Source organism: Gallinula chloropus, assembly GCF_964237585.1.
Source record: "Gallinula chloropus genome assembly, chromosome: 2".
Taxonomy (NCBI): Eukaryota; Metazoa; Chordata; class Aves; order Gruiformes; family Rallidae; genus Gallinula; species Gallinula chloropus.
Genome location: NC_140086.1, coordinates 12,996,392 through 13,015,825, shown reverse-complemented (window position 1 = coordinate 13,015,825; position 19,434 = coordinate 12,996,392). Strand labels below are relative to the sequence as shown.

The 19,434-nt window shown below is 45.5% G+C and overlaps 1 protein-coding gene across 1 annotated transcript in view; it reads right to left on the bottom strand.

Moving 5' to 3' along the window:
• The window catches only part of MTSS1 (MTSS I-BAR domain containing 1), a 128,189-nt gene extending 109,415 nt beyond the window's left edge, over positions 1-18,774 (bottom strand). Inside the window, exons 1-2 of the mRNA XM_084260145.1 lie at positions 18,500-18,774; positions 2,103-2,164 (exon numbers count right to left, since the gene is read on the bottom strand). Of these exons, the coding sequence (XP_084116271.1) occupies positions 2,103-2,164; positions 18,500-18,571 (134 nt within the window). The 5' untranslated portion in view covers positions 18,572-18,774. The remainder of the gene's footprint in view (positions 1-2,102; positions 2,165-18,499) is intronic.
• Positions 18,775-19,434: the final 660 nt, after the last annotated feature.

Here is a 19,434-nt window from a genome sequence, read left to right as displayed (position 1 = left end):
AGAAATTTCTTGGATATCAGAACTCTGGAGTTCTCAGGTAAATGGGAAAGGAGGAAAAGAAAAAAATCTCCACTTAAAACACACAAACAAAACCACCCAAAACAAACCCCCTTTCCAATTCAGTGTTCCTCCAAGATAGTCCTTTCCTAAGAAATACCCCATTAACTCTGGGGACTCCACAACCTAAAGCGTCAACACCACTGGCTCCATCTCCCTCTAGGCTTGGAAAGCACATGCAGACCACACATCTGTTCAAGTGGATGGTAAACGTGAGTTACAGTTTTCCAGAACACGTTTGTTCTACATAGGCAGACCCTGGAGCCTTAAATGCTCCAGGTCAGTACCAGATTTCTGATGGTTTATAGTCTGGTTGACCCAATTTAAGTGAAAGTAGGCCAGGGCTATACAGGTAAGGCAAAACTGTGCCCTCTCCACAGTTACCTCATGGTTCTGTTTCTACACATCTTTTCTAACAGTAACTCTTATTTCCTCTCCTGATTATAAAAGTCAGCCTCTCCAAGCAAAATCCTGAAGGAGGACCATCAGCTTCACTTTGTTTCAAGAGCTCCTCGTTACCCTCAAAAAGAAAACAACCACCCAGGAGACCTGGAGGAAAGCTGATCCTTGGCCAAAAAGACCACAGGACTGCTTAATTAGGTCAGATTTTATGCAAGTCTTGGTCCAAATGTGCTCAAGATACAGAGGACATAACTGGCAGCGTAGTAAGTGGCCTACTAACAGTACAAAAGATTCGGAGACAAAAAGAACAGCTTGAGAGGACTCTCCACATGCCCAGGAGATTAAAGGGAAGGCAAAAAAACACCCCCAATCTGACAGCTAGCTAGCAGTATTGAGACCTGGAACCAGATAACCTTTTCCAGGATTTTACTTAACAGTGTGTTCTTCCTCTTCCAAACTTGTGGGTCATGCTGTTATTAGTGTACCATGTTGTTAATTATTAATTATATTGCCAATAACAAAGTTCCATTTCTCCAGTAACAGGATCCAGGAAGACCTGGCTCCAGCTCAGATGACATCTGCTCTCTTTTATCAGAGCACACAAAAATGAACCAGTGGCAAAAGGCTCACGTTTGCTAGAAATGAGCAGCAAATCCTCCAAAACAGGCTTTCAAGCTGCCTGCTTGCACGTTCCTGTAGCTAGAAAAGCACAACATTGATTGAATGCCACACCACAGGACAGGGAAATAAACAAAACTATCCCTCATGCCTTCCCAGAAGGCCTGTGTTTAAAATAAAATACAAAGGGCTAGGAAAAGGTCTCCTTTTCTCTTCTTTCTCTACGTCCTCTGCTTCTTCCACACTCACTCAATAGATGCGATTGCTGGAAAAGGAAAAACCACATGCAAGTGTGATACTTCAGGCTCTGTGTGACAGAACAGCATATTCAAGCTGTTTAGGGCAAGTGAGCCTAATGCTAGGTTCTTCAGAAATTGTTCACTGCACCATACAGAACCTCAAAACACACTGCCAACTGCAATACCTGCTACCACTGCTGCTCCAGAGAAAAAAAAACCCACTAATGCTCCAGAGAGCAGAGCCTGTGGTTTGGGGAGAGTTCTGAAGAAATGGAACTTGGATTCGCATTAGCAGAAACAGGTTTTACAAGTGAATGAATTCTAGAGATAGCTGAATTGGTCCAGTTCTGGCATCCAGAATGCCACTGTGGCATGTATATACAAACTGTACCCCAATAACTTAAGTTTTAATAGTCACCAATAAAAAAATCTGGCACAGGAATTCCCTTTGTTTTTAAGGCAGAAGAAAGACTACCAAAGATATCCTACTATTTTAACCCCTGTTCTAATACAAACCTGCAGAATTCTACACTAATATAAAGGACAGAGGGCTCACTCCAAATGTGTTCACTAAACTATCTTTCCAATTTTCTCTCAGAAGCTATGAAGATGAGCTTATTTTGTATTTGGTGGTACATGATTTATTTTTCTGAATACATTAAGAGAGCAGTAGTAGATGTTAAAAAGTTACAAATATGGGTGTTGAGTATGAAATAGGCACAATTTCATTACAACATGCTTCACAAGGATTTGTACAGCATGGTGACTGCGCACCACAGAACTTACCGAAGCTGAGACTGCAGCTTCCCAGCTTTATTTATAAAATCTTCCCACACTGGGTAACTGCCCTGCAAGAAAAACAAAACACAATAATGAACACTTAATTTGAGCATTCTGGTTTTGATACTACAGCACAAACAAAGCTAGAAGTAAAGCAATAGCTAAGACTTTACTAAGTCCTAACTCATTAAACACCAAAATTTATTTTCCCAGCAACTTCTCACTCACATTTTTAAAACCCCAGTCCCAAGCAGATAGGGGCATCAACTGCTTCTGAACTGGGATTAAAGTAGCAGGTCCTCTGAGGAGGCTTTACAGATTTTCCCAACAGAAACACTGGAGAAGAGGGATTTCCACCAAAGCAGAGAAAAGAAACACCTTACTTTAGATGGATACAGCAAACCCAAACCCCTTGAGAAGTGGGGTGTTAGGATATTGCAACAACATGTTCAGAGAAGTTCCCAAAACCAGAAGCTGCATCCCATTTCTTTTCTGTAAATGAATACTTTGGGTCATTACCAGGCTCACATGCTCTTTTTTTTTAAAATAACAGAAATAAAATTTAAAAGCCATCAAAATAAAGGTGTGAGCTGATGAAGAGACTGCCTCAAACAGTGTCTGAAGGTAACTCAGTAATCAGGGACAAAAAAGGCACAGTGGCCATAAGATGACAGACTTTCCCAACAGCTGCCCTACAACTGCAAGACCTGATTCCAACACAGTGCCAAATGATCTGGTGCTGATTTCTGAATTGAAGCCGATAGAGCAGCGTGGCACTGAGCATATTCAAAGTTTTTAAGAAGGTCTAATCCTTCTTGACTTCCAAGTTTACAGGAAACTTTCTCCCCAATTTTAAAATTCAATTAAAAGCCAAGGTTTTCATTTACAATATGGACACGAAGTGTTCTTCCAAATTCTAATCATTGTTTTCCAAAGTTAAAAAAAAAAATAGGAAGACTTTTATGGTAAAAATGAAATCATCTTTTTTTAGACCAAAGAAAGGTTAACTCACTCTCCGCAGAGCAACCGCAAGTTTTCTGTTAACAGCAAAAAACTCAGTAGAAAAACCTCAAAATTTCCCTTTGATTGGAGTCTAGGGAGTAAAATAAAATATCCCTGCTTCCTTTAATAAAGGTATAAGACTTGCTGTTACCAGAGCAACGACACAATAAAACCCAGATAAGGCAGATCCTCAAGGCTAACATTACCCCAGCTCCAACTGGAAGGGATTGTGAGCAATTGCAGTTGCTTGCGGAAAACTCAACACAACCCAATAAATTGCTCTGCTTCTTGTAAAACAAAATCCACTTCCCAAACTGCCATGAGAGGTCACATCTTGTTCAGGGCAAAGACAGCCCTTCCCCAAAAGCTGACAGCCATATTCCAGCTCCTGGAATACAACCTGGTAAGGCAGCTCCCATGCATCACAGAAGGATCCACTGGAATGAGACTTGGGAGTTAAAACAAAAAGCAAATTCCAAGCCACCCTTCTGACTCCAGCCTTGGTCACAGTTCTACATTCCCTATTTATCATATTTTTTCAAAATACAGTGTTTTTGCAGAGATGTCACATGTGTATCTCCCACACAATCACTGCACACAGGGGCTTGAGGAGTGCCATGATACTCCCTGGCGCAATAGCTGCTGCCACAAGGCCACTCTCAAGGGTAGTGACTGGGAGTCTACAGATTTTTCAGCAACACTTGCAGATTTTTTTGCAAAAAACAGAGTTCCAACAAAAAACAGGTGTTCATAAAACCTCATTATACCTACACACAAGGAAACCAGTGGGACAAGCAGAGGGGAAACAGAAAATAGCAGTTATCTGGGTGGCGAGACCTAGAATATTCAAGTACTTTGTGCTAAGCAAAAACTGTCAGACATTTAAAGAAAAGAAAGCAAGACGCAAATTATTTGAAAGAGGAAAAAAAAATCCATTTCCTTAAACCTATTCTAAATGAAATCCCCTACCCTGAAACCATCTCAGTGTTTGCCTGCGTGGGGTACATCCATTATGCATGCGTACGCCAGGAGCCCCAAAAGCCCTGGCAATTAACAGCAGGGCCTAAGGCTTTACTGGATTCTGGAGCAAAATGCAGGCCAGCAAGCAGGAGATTCTGAAGCAGCCCGATTATGTTTCCATCTCAGCAGTGTGTTATCCAGCTGAACGCGCCTGATCGCACGCAGGAGATCGACACCCAAGGCTGGTGTCACTGCTTCACAGGGAAGCTTAAGACACACCATCAAAACACAGCTCAGGAAGAAAGCACCTTTTCCTGGCCACAAAGCAAGCAAAATTGGAATAGTCACCAAGCATTTCCACGACTATTTATTATTTGTCTTTAAAGTGTTGTTGTTTTCAAGCCAAGCCTACTTCAACAAGCTGTTAAACAGCTCACTTAAACTGTCTGCTGTATTTGGTTGAGACCAGTTGCAGTCTCTTCACCCAGGAACTCCTGCACTAGCCAGAAGTACCTGATCTAATTCCAAACACTAAAAGAGTGCAGCATTTTTTTTTTTTAAATGCCACAGAATTAGAAACTGGTTTTGTTGAGTTGCTTTTTTATTTGGTTTATTCTGCAATTGTTAAAGAAAACCTTTCAGCAGTTTTGCATCAGCGACATGAATTCATGCATTAACTGCTCAGCTTCTGGTACCTTACCCCTTTTCTGCAACTCTAACAAACTCAAGCAGAAAATTAAGAGGGGGTTATTTTATCAGCGTTCCACTAGCACTTGCTTTCACCTATCCCCGCTGAAGCCCTGACCACAAGCTTATCTCTCTCTTCGTAGCAATTCAAGTCTTGGACAATTTCTGTTATGCCTTTGAGCTTTTCCAGAACATACTTCCACTACTACATACTTGCTGAAACCAAAACCCCATTGATTCTTACCTACAGCAGAAATGCACATGACCTACCACTTCACAGGACTGAATAACTGGGGGTTTATCCCATCTCCAGCACCTGAGAAGCAAGGAAGCCATTTTGTGATGCTGGTGGGAACAAATCAAGGAGCTGACACAGCCCTGCTGCTGCTCCTGTCTCACCTCCATGTTTGCATTAATAGCTCTTGGCTTCATCAAAGTGACCACCAAGAGAAACGTTAACAGTGATGGAAACCACATTCTAAAAGAGCTATTAAAACATCATACTTGATTCAACACGTGTTATTTTCTCCATTTAAACACAAACAGCAAGTGGAATTTGACATCTTTGCCTACAAAGTGCTCTGTGATGTAAAGCCACTTTCAAAGAGTAGTAACACCATATTCTTAATGCTATCTCTCCCAGAGCTTCCTTAGCACCTTCTGCAATTTCTGATTTCAACTGGCTGATAAAAGAAATCAATTTTCCCCCCTTTAAATGTCAGGGCTACTCAGGTCCCAGCATTATCTGTGAAAGCAGCAGGCCTCCTCCACCTCCGGCCCCACTCAGAGAAGAGCCACTACAGGAATCTGGGTCACAAATCCTTTTTTTAGCTCCTCAGTGTGCATTTGTTTAAGTGGGTTTTTTTAAAAATCGTTAATGGCTTAATCTAAGGACTATTTCCCCCAAAATAATGTTGCGCCCAATTATTTCTTCACCATTGGATGAAGAAATTTGACATGTCTTCCGTGAAATGGGTGTTTCGCCACCAGCATACAGCATTCATGGCGCCAAGTCCCCTCAAGCTGCTTGGCACAGCCCAGCCCTCCTGCCCACCCGCCCAAGGAGGCATGTCACTGGTAAGCCGTAACATGCCATTATCCTACCCTATTGCTTAATTAGTCGGTTTATAGGTGATTAGTCACCTGATCCCAGGGCTCAGCTCCAGCTAATCTATTCTGAACACAGGCAGGGAACTGCCTTTCTGCCTCAGGGCGGAAAAACAAAATGGTGCCCCGTGCCTGTCACCAACTTAGCCAGTCCACAATTAGGGACATGAAACAACTTTCCCCTCAGGGACAGGCACCACCGTGTTTGAAAGGCACCAGGTTGAGCTGGCAAAGCACCTGCAAGTGCCAGACACCAACACCCAGACCAGGCAGCATCCAGCCCAATTGCATTCTCCCTACAGGGAGCTCCTAGGGATGGGTCCTCCCTGCATGCCACTGGGGTGTGAAGGAGAGAGGCATCTCTTTGTTCAATGAAATTCTATCCAACATCCAGACCCATGGACTTGGGCAGATGTTTTAATTTTTGTCTGCTTTCCTCACCATCCAAATCTATTTTAATTGGCAATAAATTTAATCTTCCCCAGTCAAGTCTGGTTTGCTCATCACAGTAACCAGTAAGTGATTTCTTTGTCCTTGTGTCAACCCATGAGCTTTTTCACTTTGTTTTCTCCCTTGTCACTCTAAGAAGGAAGAGGGACAGTGACCTGGCTGAGGTCAGCCCAATACACCAGGGAAGAGCATGCAATGCTCAGTAACAGGCAGTTTTATAAGGAGTATTTAAACCCTTGACTGATGAAGAACCCTCTTTTCCTCTGAACCAGCACAGCCACCCTGCACAAACACAATTTTACAAGAGAATTATTTAAGCTTGTTATTTCCTTTCCTCCTGCAGGATTGCTGGCCTGAAAGGAAGAAAAGGCCTAGATGAGAAACTCAGTGATTTCTCAATAAAGGAAGGATAGACATGCAGTAAAGGGTCATATTTACTGAAATTGTTATTGATTACATCTAATGGCAAGACTGGGAACCCAGATTGTTGTATTTAAGATTACAAACTGAAGTATCAGCAGTCTTGACATTTTAAAGCTGTTCTGTCATTCCTTCTGCTAAGAAGTTATGATTCTTCTTTTCCCATTAAGAGAAAAGACACTTCCTTCCTTTAATAATTTATTTCCATACACCCCGACTCCTACAGACGAGACATATCACATCTTCTAAAAGCCCTTGACAGCATTCTTTTAAGGGTTTTCATTTATCAGAAAGGCTTTTCAGCCCTATTACCAGTTCTTGCTGGGACAACAAGTACAAAGGCAGCAGAAACAATTTATTATCTTGTTCCCAGCAACAGCCCATCTAAACTTTTGGGGTGTGGGGAGAGACAGAGCACTGCTCTAAAATAAAGCAAATTCAGGATCTAATTTTGCCTGCTCCAACTGAAGAGGAAGGAAAAGGACCAGGTGGGCAATGCTGTGGTTTCATCTCATTAATTATCAAAGCAATAGCCGTATATACCTTCAAGAAGAGTACTTAATAATGAGTATCTGCAGACTTCAATAAAATGGCAAAAAAACCACTACACAAGCTACAGGAGTTAGGACTCCTACACAAGTGCAGACATTCAGCTATGACCAGCAAATAAGCCAAGCTGCAAGTACACATCACTTACCAGGCTTCACACCCTAGTACACATCCAAATGCCATACATCTATCTTTGGAACAAAGTTTGTAACTCTGTGCTCCTGCACGACTCCTCCTAGCCATGCAAAGTAAATTATACTGAAAGCAAAATACTTCTTTTAAGTTTCATCAAGTTATTATGAACATCTCATTTCTGTGGCATTTGCTACACTACCTCCAAGTAGCAGAGACTTTATTATGTTAGACACCATATGAAGTCACAGATGTTACACAAAGAATGGTCTGGATAAGCAAATATGGTTTGCATATAGAGACTATCAATTTTCCAGGGGGCCTTCAACAGGTAAAAAACAGGAAAAAGTGGAAGGGTAGAGGACAGGAAAACAATGACAGCCCAAAAAAAGGGTTCCGGACACAGATGTCTCAACACATGGGAAGAAGCAATGGTTGACAATCAATTTCCCTTCCCAGCTAACATCTGGGACTGGAAGTTTCTTTTCCTCCTTTCTAAAAGAATCAGTAACTGACCAGGGAAAAGGGCACTTGGCCAGCCATAACTACAAGAGTTAAAGCACCAACAAACACTAAGCCTGTGCAATCCACAGATCGCCCCAAGTCCATGACTCACAAAGAGGATTGCCTAGTCCTTTAGTAAGCCACAAAAGCGAGCAGAGAATCAACATCATCTTGTACAAAGTCCTTTTGGATGGAGAAGAGTAGCTAAGACTTGTTGCCTTTGCCCCTTTCTCGGTTAAAAAAACCCAAAACAACCCAAGAAGAACAATCCAAGAATCTGTATCATGAAGGTTTCTAAGTTGCATCTGTCCCCCAGTCACTCACTGGAACACTCTCAATCTTTCACCAGACCAAAACAAATTCTGTTGTCAAGAGCGGCTTCACTATGGGGATGCAGAGGTGTACACAACAGCTCTTCCATGACTACTTTGGTTTCATGTACTTTCAAACATACAGAATGGTTTGACTTAGAAGGGACCTTTAAAGATCATCAAATCCAGCCACCCCGCCACTGGCCGGAAAATGTTTCACTGCATCTGGTTGCTCTAAGCCCCATCCAAACACAACATGAACACTTCCAATGACAATGCATCCAGAGCTTCTCCAGGCAACCTGCTTCACAGCCTCACCACCCCTCATCATAAAAGAGTTCTCATGTTCAATCTGAATCTACCCTCTACATCTATGGCTTATTTCTTAATTTCAAAGCCAAAACTGAATCAACAAAGTCCCAATATTGATCTAAAGAGCACTCCATAAGCTGATGTTCTCCATCATCTGTTTTCTAGTGGTGCAGGACAAGAAGCAGTTATTTTAACTTGGAGCAACTAAGTTTTAGGTCGGACAGTTAATGGACAACTCAAAACGTCAGGGAGCTTCTTTCACTGCAACTCTTTAAAGAAGAGTAGCACCTTTATACAGAGCTCTTCTAGGAAAGTATAATAGTCCCATAAAGCGAGGAAAAGGGCTGCCTGGATGCAAAATCCCTTCTGTCTTTCCATGCTAAAGGTATTGCCATACACAGAGAAAGTTTGTGCTTAGCTGAGGCAGCAGAAGGGACTCTCAACTTGAGCAGAATGCTTGCCAGGCCAGGAATGGAAGTCATCACCAGCAAAAGACAAGGCATGAACTTCATAGGATTTCACAGCAAGAGCTGAACACACACATTACTGAACGGAGGAGGAGACAGATACAAACTCAGGGTTTAAGAGATTATAGTGCATGTAAGTGAAAGTAAAATCATGTCAAAGATCAGATGAAGATGTCATTTTCTACCCTTCAAGAAAGCAAGCAGGGGTAATTAAAATCAAAGTCTTGCATCCACACACCTATTTCCATTATTTCTGCCACTCATTTAGGGAACAGCAGGGTTAGAAACTACTTTCTCTCAGCATGCACAGTATAAATAGGCATGCCAAGCTCTGCTTTCACAAGGTGATATATTATCACAACACTGCAAATTATGCAACAAAACACTACTGAAGACATTTCATATGCTATTAAAAAAATCCTGTCAACTAGATATTTCTTCTGTGCACCACAGAACCACTTGTTTAGCATTTTCAAAACTGTTTCATTTCCAGTCTAAACAGAGCATTAGGACATCAAGGAAAAACAGATAATGGCATAGTATCTTGAGAAAGTCAAGACTAAAACCCAATCAGAAGAGTCCAGCAAAGGGTAATCACCCTGGGAGGAAGGGGACACACACCACACATTGATACCAGTTATACATTCCCAAAACTACCTGAAGAACTCTGAAGAATGCCCAGTTCCCTGAGCACTGAAATGCCATACTTCTTAGCAAGTACATAGGTATTTATTAGACCTTGCTAACCATTTAAAGGGAGAAGGAACCTACGTCTGGTACCCATGCTGCTGTTAGAGCTCGAGTCTTTAATTTGTATTATAATCAAGCCTGCACCATGCTAGCCCATAATTTTTAAGCAGTGGAGGATACCAGCTGCCCCATGGTTGTGACTTCAGTCACAGCAAGGACCTGTGAAAACTCATTCTGCTGTCGTTGCCACACAGCATCCTGGCTCACAGCCCAGCCTGTGGTCCCTACAGACCTAGCAAGGAGGCCCACCGTCCACAGCCCAGTTTCATAGTTTGCAAGACAAAAACCACTCAGCTCCAAAGCAGCCACTTTGTGGTTTAAATCCAAGATTGGGTAATTAGCAAACAAAAGTTATACTCATACTGTGAGAAAATACATCATGCATAAATATACAGTCTCTCCCTCTCTAAACACAGGAAGTTATTCACAAGGGCAGGGGGAAACAACTAGCCACAGCTTCTGGAGACCTTTCATCTCATGCTACATTAAAAAAAAAAAAGCTGGACATTAAGTTGTCTTCCAAAGGAAGTATTTAGTTCCACATTCTTCCCTGTAGGTCTAAACAAGTTTGCCAGCCTGAATAGCCGATTTCTCCTCAGAGACTCATCAATACCACCTTTCATCCACTCAATCATTAGGCGGTCACTGTGCATACTCGGCAGCTATTTTCTAAACCCACAATATTTCAGCTGGATCAAAACAAAGACAATTAAAATATCAGGAGACATTCGTTCAAGTTAATGCCAACACAGGACAGCCTCAAGCCAGCAGTGCTGTGTGGGCAATGCCGCCACCACCACTAGGGTCTCATTGCTTCTTCCCAACCAAGGAAGCTGGGGAAGTTCATCTCTGAGCATTCGCTGCTTGATCTCAGCACTATCTGCATCACACAAACTGTACAAACAATCTCTGGGACCCAAGAAGCAGCAGTATTTATTGCCAAAGCACTGACAAGCTGTGAGTTAACTGGAGAAGTACCACAGTAGGGAAAAGGCAGCAAGTGGGTAGCAAAGTTCAGTACTTAATGAACTTTGGCTCTTTCCAGGCAGCCAAGTGCAACTACACTTGTCACAGGCCACGTTCTTCATTTCACTCATGAGAGGAAAAATAATCCCTGTCAAGCTCCAAGCTAGACACTTGGTTGGCTCATGGACAACGAGCATCAATGAGGTTTGTTCATGTATGGTTCTGTTAGGTGGCATCTCATCATAAATAAAGCCTTGTTAACAAAAAAATGCCACATTAAGCCACTGCACATAGGGCTGCAGACACACTAGAAAGCACCCATGACACATGGTGGCAGTTTGTGGAAGGCAAAAATGGGAACAAATCTGAACCTTTTTCTACCATGAACCAAATGTCTCAGGCTACACATGCATTGCTAGCACTGCACACACCAACACAAGTTCCTGCAAGTGCTCTTTTTAAAAATATCCAAGGTGATTTGTTAAATTATGTTTGTGCACCAGCTAGCATCCTAGAATTAAAATGAACTACAAAACAGGGTTGTTGGCCAGAAGAGTGAAAAATACAGAGCTCACACACAGCCTCACAAGACAGATGGCTAAATTCTTCATGACCTAGCAGCCTATGGTTAACATGCTCTAGTCAGACTTCTCCACTAAGAAACTGAGATGTCCCATAATTTCAGTTACAGAGTAGGAGTTCAAGACACTCAAGACTCACATGGTGTGAGGTGATTGGTCATTTCTACATGTCATCTCTTCTGCCTGCAAACACTGGATTATCACTGGGAGGAGTGGGGGGAGCAGCAATACATCTTAAGCAGTAACAATGAAGTGGTCTGTATGTGTGGATGGAAAGATGTATTATACCAGGAGCTTAAAAACCCTCCCCCCTCATTAACTCCATGCTCTAGATGCATTCAATCCCTTCTTGTCCTAGGGGAAAGGAGTAGAAGCTACTGAACCTGCAGCCATAGCTTGCCTTTCTGTAAAGTGGGAGCCATTCTTTGGTGCTAAGTCACACACAGAACACTTTGAAGATGAAAGCTGCTATGGTTTTGACCACAAAGCTACCAGACATTTTGTCTCCAATCCTTCCAAACATCTCACCATTCAAGCTATCTCACAGCCCAACAGGAAGAAGTCAATCAACATCCTTAAAAGTCAGCACAGATGCCAGTGTACAGGGCAGTGCTGGGCACCATACAGCATCAAAGCAGAGGTAACTTTCAACTGGAAGACATACACTTCGATAGGAGAATGTATTTCTGTAGTAGCCTCTTTTGGGTTTGAGTTAATACCACTCTTACCATGCTCTGAGGTAGATCAAAAAATCTGTTCTGCTCTCTGCTGTTAATGTTTTCCACTCTTCAATACCATACTGTCTCTGCATTGCCCATGAACCTTAATGTTTTTCAGAGGCTGAAGACACACCAGCTGTTAAGCAGAAGATGTTATTTCCAGATTCACAGGAATGCTCCATCAACTGGAGCAACTTCTGTTCTCCGAAGAAAACAATAGGAAAAAAATTGGGGGTTTTAATAATTTTCTCCTGAAGAGTTTGGTGTAGCTCCTGCGCAGTCAGAGCCGAGGAAGGAAGCAGCAAACCCTCCTGAATATCACCCTCTGTTAGGCATTAACCAGCACCAAGCCTATAATTATACAGACTTCTTGTCCTCCAACATTTGCTCAGTCAATTGTGTTTCATGCAGCGCTGCACAACTCCTTCCACACTTACAACCTCGCAAACCCTATTATGCAGCTCTTGGCGTCAAGCCAGATCCAAAAGGCGTACTCCTAAGAGACATTAAAAACCCTTGCCCTGCCTATGCCACCGAGTAAGCCAGCCTCATGCACACTTCTAGCCAATGTTCAGCAGTTGCATGAATTGTTAACGCTCATGTAAGAGTATGGGGATCAAGAAAGAATGTATCCCTAAAAAACAAATGATCTGTAGGTTCCCAGCTATGCCCTGCCACACGAACCTCAGGATTTAAGCAGGCACACAGTTGCTCTTCCTGCCCCATCACTCAGCCTCGCTGCATGTCAATCACTCCCCCCAGCCCCCAAGATGTTTACAGAAAGATACTGCAGCTGCTTAGAAAAGGACAAGGAATTTCAGTGTACACCAACCAACCATTTGGGCAAGCAGGTTGGGAGGCAGCAGAAAGCAGTGCAGCCAGCTAAAGCCAAAATGCCTTGGGCTTAGATAAAACCTTTACAGAGGAAAAAAAGTTACGGGAAGGACAGCCACACACAGCAGAAATGAAGTCATTTCACACTTTTGGGGGAAGGGGATGGTTTGGAAGAGATCGGCTGCCCTAAAGCCTGTCAAGCAAGGGAGATGCCAGTGCAACACAGCACGCGTGGGAAAGGGAGGACAGAGCTGCTCTTTCCTCTCCAAGTCTCTCTCCCTGTCTGTCACACACGAAGCATTTGTTTTCCCTTCCAACGGTTATCATCCCAAACAGCTGGATTGAAACTAGACCTTAAAATCAGAGCTGAACACTCATAAACTCCACAGAGCTTCAAATAAAGCAGAGCTGCAGAAGACTTGTCATATTACAACATGACAGGGTAAACCAAATTTGCCCAGATTCACCAGCACACATGGGCTGTCCCTTGGATTAACAGGAGTGCAGAGGACCTGCAGCTGTACTTGCTGTAGTAACAGTCTCAGCATTTCTATTTGTTCCAACAAATACTCTTTTCTCCACTCAGTTTATATTATTCATAGAAATAACACATGGCCACCCCTCAGAAGCACATCAGGCCTACTTAACAAATGGCTCTTCATCCTTGATGTGGCCAGCCCCTGGTTCCATCTTCCACAAAAACCAACATTAAAACGCTTCTCACCAGTCATCTCCTAACAGGAGACAAGAAGCTGCAAAAACAAAAGCATTTCTCATGTTGGTATGCTGATGTCTCTCTCTTCCGCTTTGACCCAGAGCTTGGCATGGCTGTAAGCAGAGGCACACCACCCTCTGGTCCAAGAGCCACAGCAGCCACAATGGGGTGAAGGGAAAGGTTCACCTCCTTTTTCACATTAAGGTAGAAGCTACTGCCAAAAGCAGAAGGCTGGTTTTACTGAGTTTTCAGCTAAATTACTATAAATAAGGTGCACATACTCAAAAGAAATTCTGAATTTTCCCTCAAAGCTCACTGCTGGGAGCCTTGCTTTTGTTCACCAATGAGACAACGTTTGCAGTCCCACTCACATCTGCACATCCCTCACACTCAGGGAGAGGAGACTAATTGGTAATCCACACCAGACCCAGAATCCCACTTGGTATAAACAAAGTCAGAGACAACCTGTATTGGCTCAACTGCTCTTTGTTCATCTTGCCCCCCACTCCATGCCCACCACACAAGTGCTGGTTGACATACACATAGGGCAAGCCCCTACCCTACAAAATACCTGCTGGCAGAAGAGACAAGACAAAGGACACACAAAAAGGAAAAGAACAAGCATCAGCAAGCCTGGAGAAACAAACACTGCCAACTGCAATGTTTTCAAAGGTTTGAAAGGTTTTCCTTTTTCCTTTAAGGCAGCTGAGAACAATGCAACTGAAAGATAAGTAAAAGTCAAGACTGAAGGAAAAGCAGCATTAAGGAGAACCTGCTCTGCATGAGAAGACAAGATCTTTTGGAAACTCATTCACAACAGGCCCTCCCCAAAACTATCTGTGCTGATTTGCTTTGCACTACAAGAAATATTGAAATTAACAGCACATTACAGCATTTCATTTCTCAATTGCCTGAAATGAGTTACAAACCATTCAGATCAAATACTCCCTTCCCACAGGGAACTACAGAAAGTACATCACGTTCAAAGAGAAACCGCACAGCGTTTGCATGTGGCACACAAAACTACTCCTCTGAGGGGACATACAAGCTTATTTTTGTTTTTAAAAACTTTGATTGCTTGGAAAAGCTAGTTTCTTATACCATTATACAAGATAAGTGCCACGTACTCAGTGACCTATAGTAGGAGACACAACAGTGCTGTGACAACAGACAAAAACTTAAGGATGGCATGGGCAGACTTTTTTTCCCCTTTATGATTCTTTAATCTGACCTGGCAATCTCGAAGTATGAAAGTACAATTCTGGAGCACAGTTCCCACTGTGAACTTTCCACAAACACCCCTGTCACCAGGTACACCACACACAATTCAAATGTCACCCTTGTTCTACATAAAATCATAGAATGGCATGGGTTGGAAGGGAACCCAAGGATCATAGAGCTCCAACCCCCCTGCCACAGGCAGGGACACCAACCTCAGGCCTGGATCTACACAAGGTTGCCCAAGGTCCCATCCAACCTGGCCTTGAACACCTCCAGGGACGGGGCATCCACCACCTCTCTGGGCAGCCTGTTCCAGCACCTCACCACTCTCTCTGTAAAGAACTTCCCCCTAATATCTAATCTAAACCTTCCTTCCTTTAGTTTTAATCCATTCCCCCTTGTCCTGCCATTGTCTATCCTTTTAAAAAGTTGAATCCCCTCCTGCTTATAAGCTCCCTTCAGGTTCTAGAAGGCTGCAATGAGGTCCCCCCACAGCCTTCTCTTCTCCAGTCTGAACAAGCCCAGCTCCCCCAGCCTCTCTTCATAGGGTAGGTGCTCCAGCCCTCTAAACATCTTCGTGGCCTCCTCTGAACCCTCTCCAACAGTTTCACATGGAGGAGATGGACTTTGCTCATCAGGAGACTGAAGTTCCAGATGTACACCGAAGTGCCGTGTAAATGGGATGTTTTATTATATTTAACTCAATAACAACCATTTCCCTAAATCACTTAGCTTGATGTCGAATTATTTCAGAGCTTGTTTTGTTGAGTATTAACCACAGAATTATTTTTGGTAGGGGATGGAGATAGATTTGTGGTTATAGGAGAAAATACTAAAGGCAGTTCAAGAGACCTCAGCCAGTGGGAGACAACCTTGCTATCAAAAAAAATGGGATGTGTTAGTCATGCTGGCATATATTGCCCTCATTAAGTTTTAAAGTTAACACAGTACGGAGACAAATGGAAACAATCACATTACTCGGGACTGCAATTCCAGTTTCTGTAACCTTGTTGAGATCAAGGAGAGCTCAAAATTAACAGCAGCTACACCTGAGCTAGTTCTGTGTCAGTGTGAACAAAGAGAAAAATCAGTCCACGCGTACTGTATCTTCATCACCTCGGCTGCAGCCCATCTGCATCCACTGGCAAGACTTCAGAGTCATTTTCATACGCTGCTGATTAACCCTACCATCCTCACAACTGTGTTTAAGGCATGGCAATACATATGATAAAGAGAACCTGCACATTATTTAGTTTAGGGAAAGAAAGAAAAGAAAAAAAGAGGCGGATGCTGCAGCAGATCCCTCAGCACTGCAGGGCATGTGGGGCCTTGATCACAGCCTGCCATGAGGAGTAGGCACAGATAGTGCACTCGGGTATGCGTGGGCAGACCCCTACGCAATGTCTCCAGGATTCTGCCAGAAACCAGCCCACACAGACCCGACTACGTGAAACAGCACTTAAAATGCTATTTTTCACTTTACTACTAAAGGTATGATTAGCTGTCAAAAAATAGCTACTTTTTTTCTTAGAAATTGTGACCATCCTTTGTGCACAATTCACAAAGAAGCCTAGTGCACCTCAGCAGCCATACAGCCTTCACTGCACTGAACTGAGCCACAGGTAAAAATTATCTGCTCTGCTCATGCTAAACAAATGAGCAGGTTTTTGAACCTTAACAACCACCACACTGCTAAAGATCTGCTGCCATCCTTTCCAAACCTCTCTTCCCCCCCCCCCCCCCAGTAATTGCCAGTTCACAGAACAGGTTCCACTACTATGGAGGATTAAGAAAAAATATTCACACCTGTGCCCATCTCCATAAGCTCACGTCAACATGTTTTGGATGAGCAGCATTCCCATGCAAGAACAATGTGTAAGGAAAAGGAAAAAAAATAAATCCACACAGCAAAGGCCGATGTGCTTAAAAGCAATTGTATCAAATGTATCACTTATAGAAAGAAGCTGAGAATAAACCTATTTGATGTCTCTGTGCTGAAACCCAAAGCCCTGTTTCATCTGGAACAGAACATCTCCTGTGTGCTCCTTGCACAGCCCACTAAATGACTCCAAGATCTGTGATCATTTACTGCCTTTTTTTTGCAGGGGGAGGGGTGTATGTGTTTTATTTTCAAGTGCAACCTTAAAAATACAAGGGGACTGAGAGCTCGAGGAACACTACTGCCAGGACTGCAGCATTGTCTTGACAGCTACACACACAAACACACAAGCTCTCACCCCTCCTCTCTGCAATCTGCCTGCTCTTGACAAGCCATGCTTTTAATTCAACATCTCCTAAAATCTCCTAAGAGGAAAGTGCATATGAACCCTCACCAAAAAAATAACCTCTACTGCAAACAGTTACTTCCCTCCCTTCAAAAAAAAAAACCCAACCCAAACCTAAAAACCATTAGAAGCCATTCACATCTGCCAGGCTCCCTCCTAGAGCCAGACCCTGTCGTCGTCCTCCTCCACCACTACTTGCTGGCTCTTTTCTCCCGCATCCCTCCCTGCTCATCAGCCCTGCACCGATTAGAACACCCAAAGCAATCCCATGCCCCCGGCCAGGAGTCGCGCACCACGCACGGTCGCTGCCTTTAAATCACAGCGGTCCTCCCATCACCCAGCGCTTTCCTCAACACATCCCGACAACCGCATCCTTCCCAGCCGGCCCTAGGAGGAAGACAAGCTGCCCTTGTCCAGGGGAACACTGCAGTATTCTGCAGTACGGCCGCACGCCCCGAGCCCCGGCCTTTGGGGGAGGCATGACTGGCAGAACACTGCACGGCTTTTACGCTATTTATTTCCACGAGCGAAGGGCGGGAGGCATCTGCTCACCCAGAGAAAAACCCGCAGAAGTGCCCTTGGCCGCCAAGGATAGGCGGGGAGCGCTTCTCTCCCAGGAATCCCCGGCAGAAGGCATCGGCACAGCCGGAGCTTTCTGGGGGCTGGCAGAGCGGGGAGACCCCGTAACTCGAGAGCTTTGCCTCCATCCACGGGAAGAAGCGGATGCCACTTCCCTGAGCATACACAGCATGAAAATAACACCACATAACCGACCGAGCAGCAATTTTAATCCACGCACACTTCAACTTCTGAGCATCTCCAACGTGAATTTAATCCCCCCCACACCCAGCACCCATCAGCACGGCTCCAGATCCCCAGAGTGCCCTTTCCAGCCCCACCCCACGGCTGACATGCACCGTGCCCGGCTCCTCCACACGATGCTCCCACCCCACTGCATTTATTCTGCCAGTGATCCCACAGCCCAAACCAGGGAAAAAGAAAGCGGAGGAGAGAAAAAATAAAATAATAATAATTAAAAAAAAAAAAAGTCATGTTTGGAAAACGCTGACCCTGGTAGGAGATAACAGCTGGCATGCTGGAGCAGGAGAAACACAGAGAGGAGGGAAAGAGGGAGCGAAGGAGGGAGGGAGAAGTGGTGTCCTGCAGGCAACTCGCAAGCCCCCGGCCACCGGGGTAAAGCAGCCACCGGCCGGGCCGCTCCCCCGGCGGGACGCGCACCCTGCAGCCGGGCATGGTTCGGGGAGCAGCAGCAGCAGCCCCGGGCCGGGGTGGGCTGGCAGGTCACGCCACCACCCCCGCCCTCCGGTGCGGCTGCATCTCCCGGGGCAAAGTTTCGCCGGGCCGGGTGGGGAGAGGTGTCCTCCCACCTGCCCCCCCCCCCCCCCCCCCCCAGACCCTTCAGCCTCTTACCTTCATGTCGCTTATGATGGTCTGGAAGAGCCCTCCGAGCGCACTGCATTCCTTCTCTATCACAGCCTCCATTTTCCTGCTCGAGCACACCGAGCAGCAGAAACTGCTGCAATTTCGCTGCCGAGCTGCAGAAAAACTCGACTCCTCGGTGTCCCACCTCACGCGCAAAAATCAAAGGAAAAAAAAACCCCGACAGCAGGCGAGGGGAGGGAGAGGCACGGAAGCCGAGGCAGACAACAAGGAGGGGAGAAAAAACCCCCCCACCAACACACCTGAACCCCTACCTACACCTCTGAGAACGGAAAAACGGGGGAGAAAGGAGATCCCGGCGCCTCTCCCCTACGCGCACCTCCCCGCGCCGCTGATGAGGAGCACCCGGGGGCCGAGCGCCGAGCGGGCACTACCCTCCCACGCACCGGCGGCCGCAAAATCCATCTCCGCGCCTAACGGCCCCGAGACCTCCAGTGGCGGCGGCCCCGAGCGGCCGCCCCGGCGCGGCGCCCCGCGCCTCCCGGCGCCGGGCAGAGACGCCCGCACACCCGAACGAGAGGGGGGAAAAAAGAAATGAGGGGGCAAATCTATACGTTTGTCTATATAAAAGGAGACGCGACCGCGCGTCGCGTCGCGCTGCTCCCCGGGGCGCAGCCTAGCGGGTCTCTGCCAGCCCCAGAGCCCCGGCCACCGCTCACGCAGCCGACCCGCCGCCCGCCCGCTCCAGGAAAAACCCGCCCGCCCGCTCGCCGCTTCCCCCGGCGGCGGCGCCTCCGCCCCCCGCCCTGCGCGGCCCAGCCCCGCGCTGCGCTGCGCCCGCCCGCGCGGAACGCCCCGCCGCGCCGCGCCCCTCGCGTCACCGGCGCGGCTGCTGATTGGCCCCGCGCGGCAGGCGGGAGCTTGGGCCCGCTGGTTCGCGCCGCGGTGTCGCCGTGAGCGCTGCC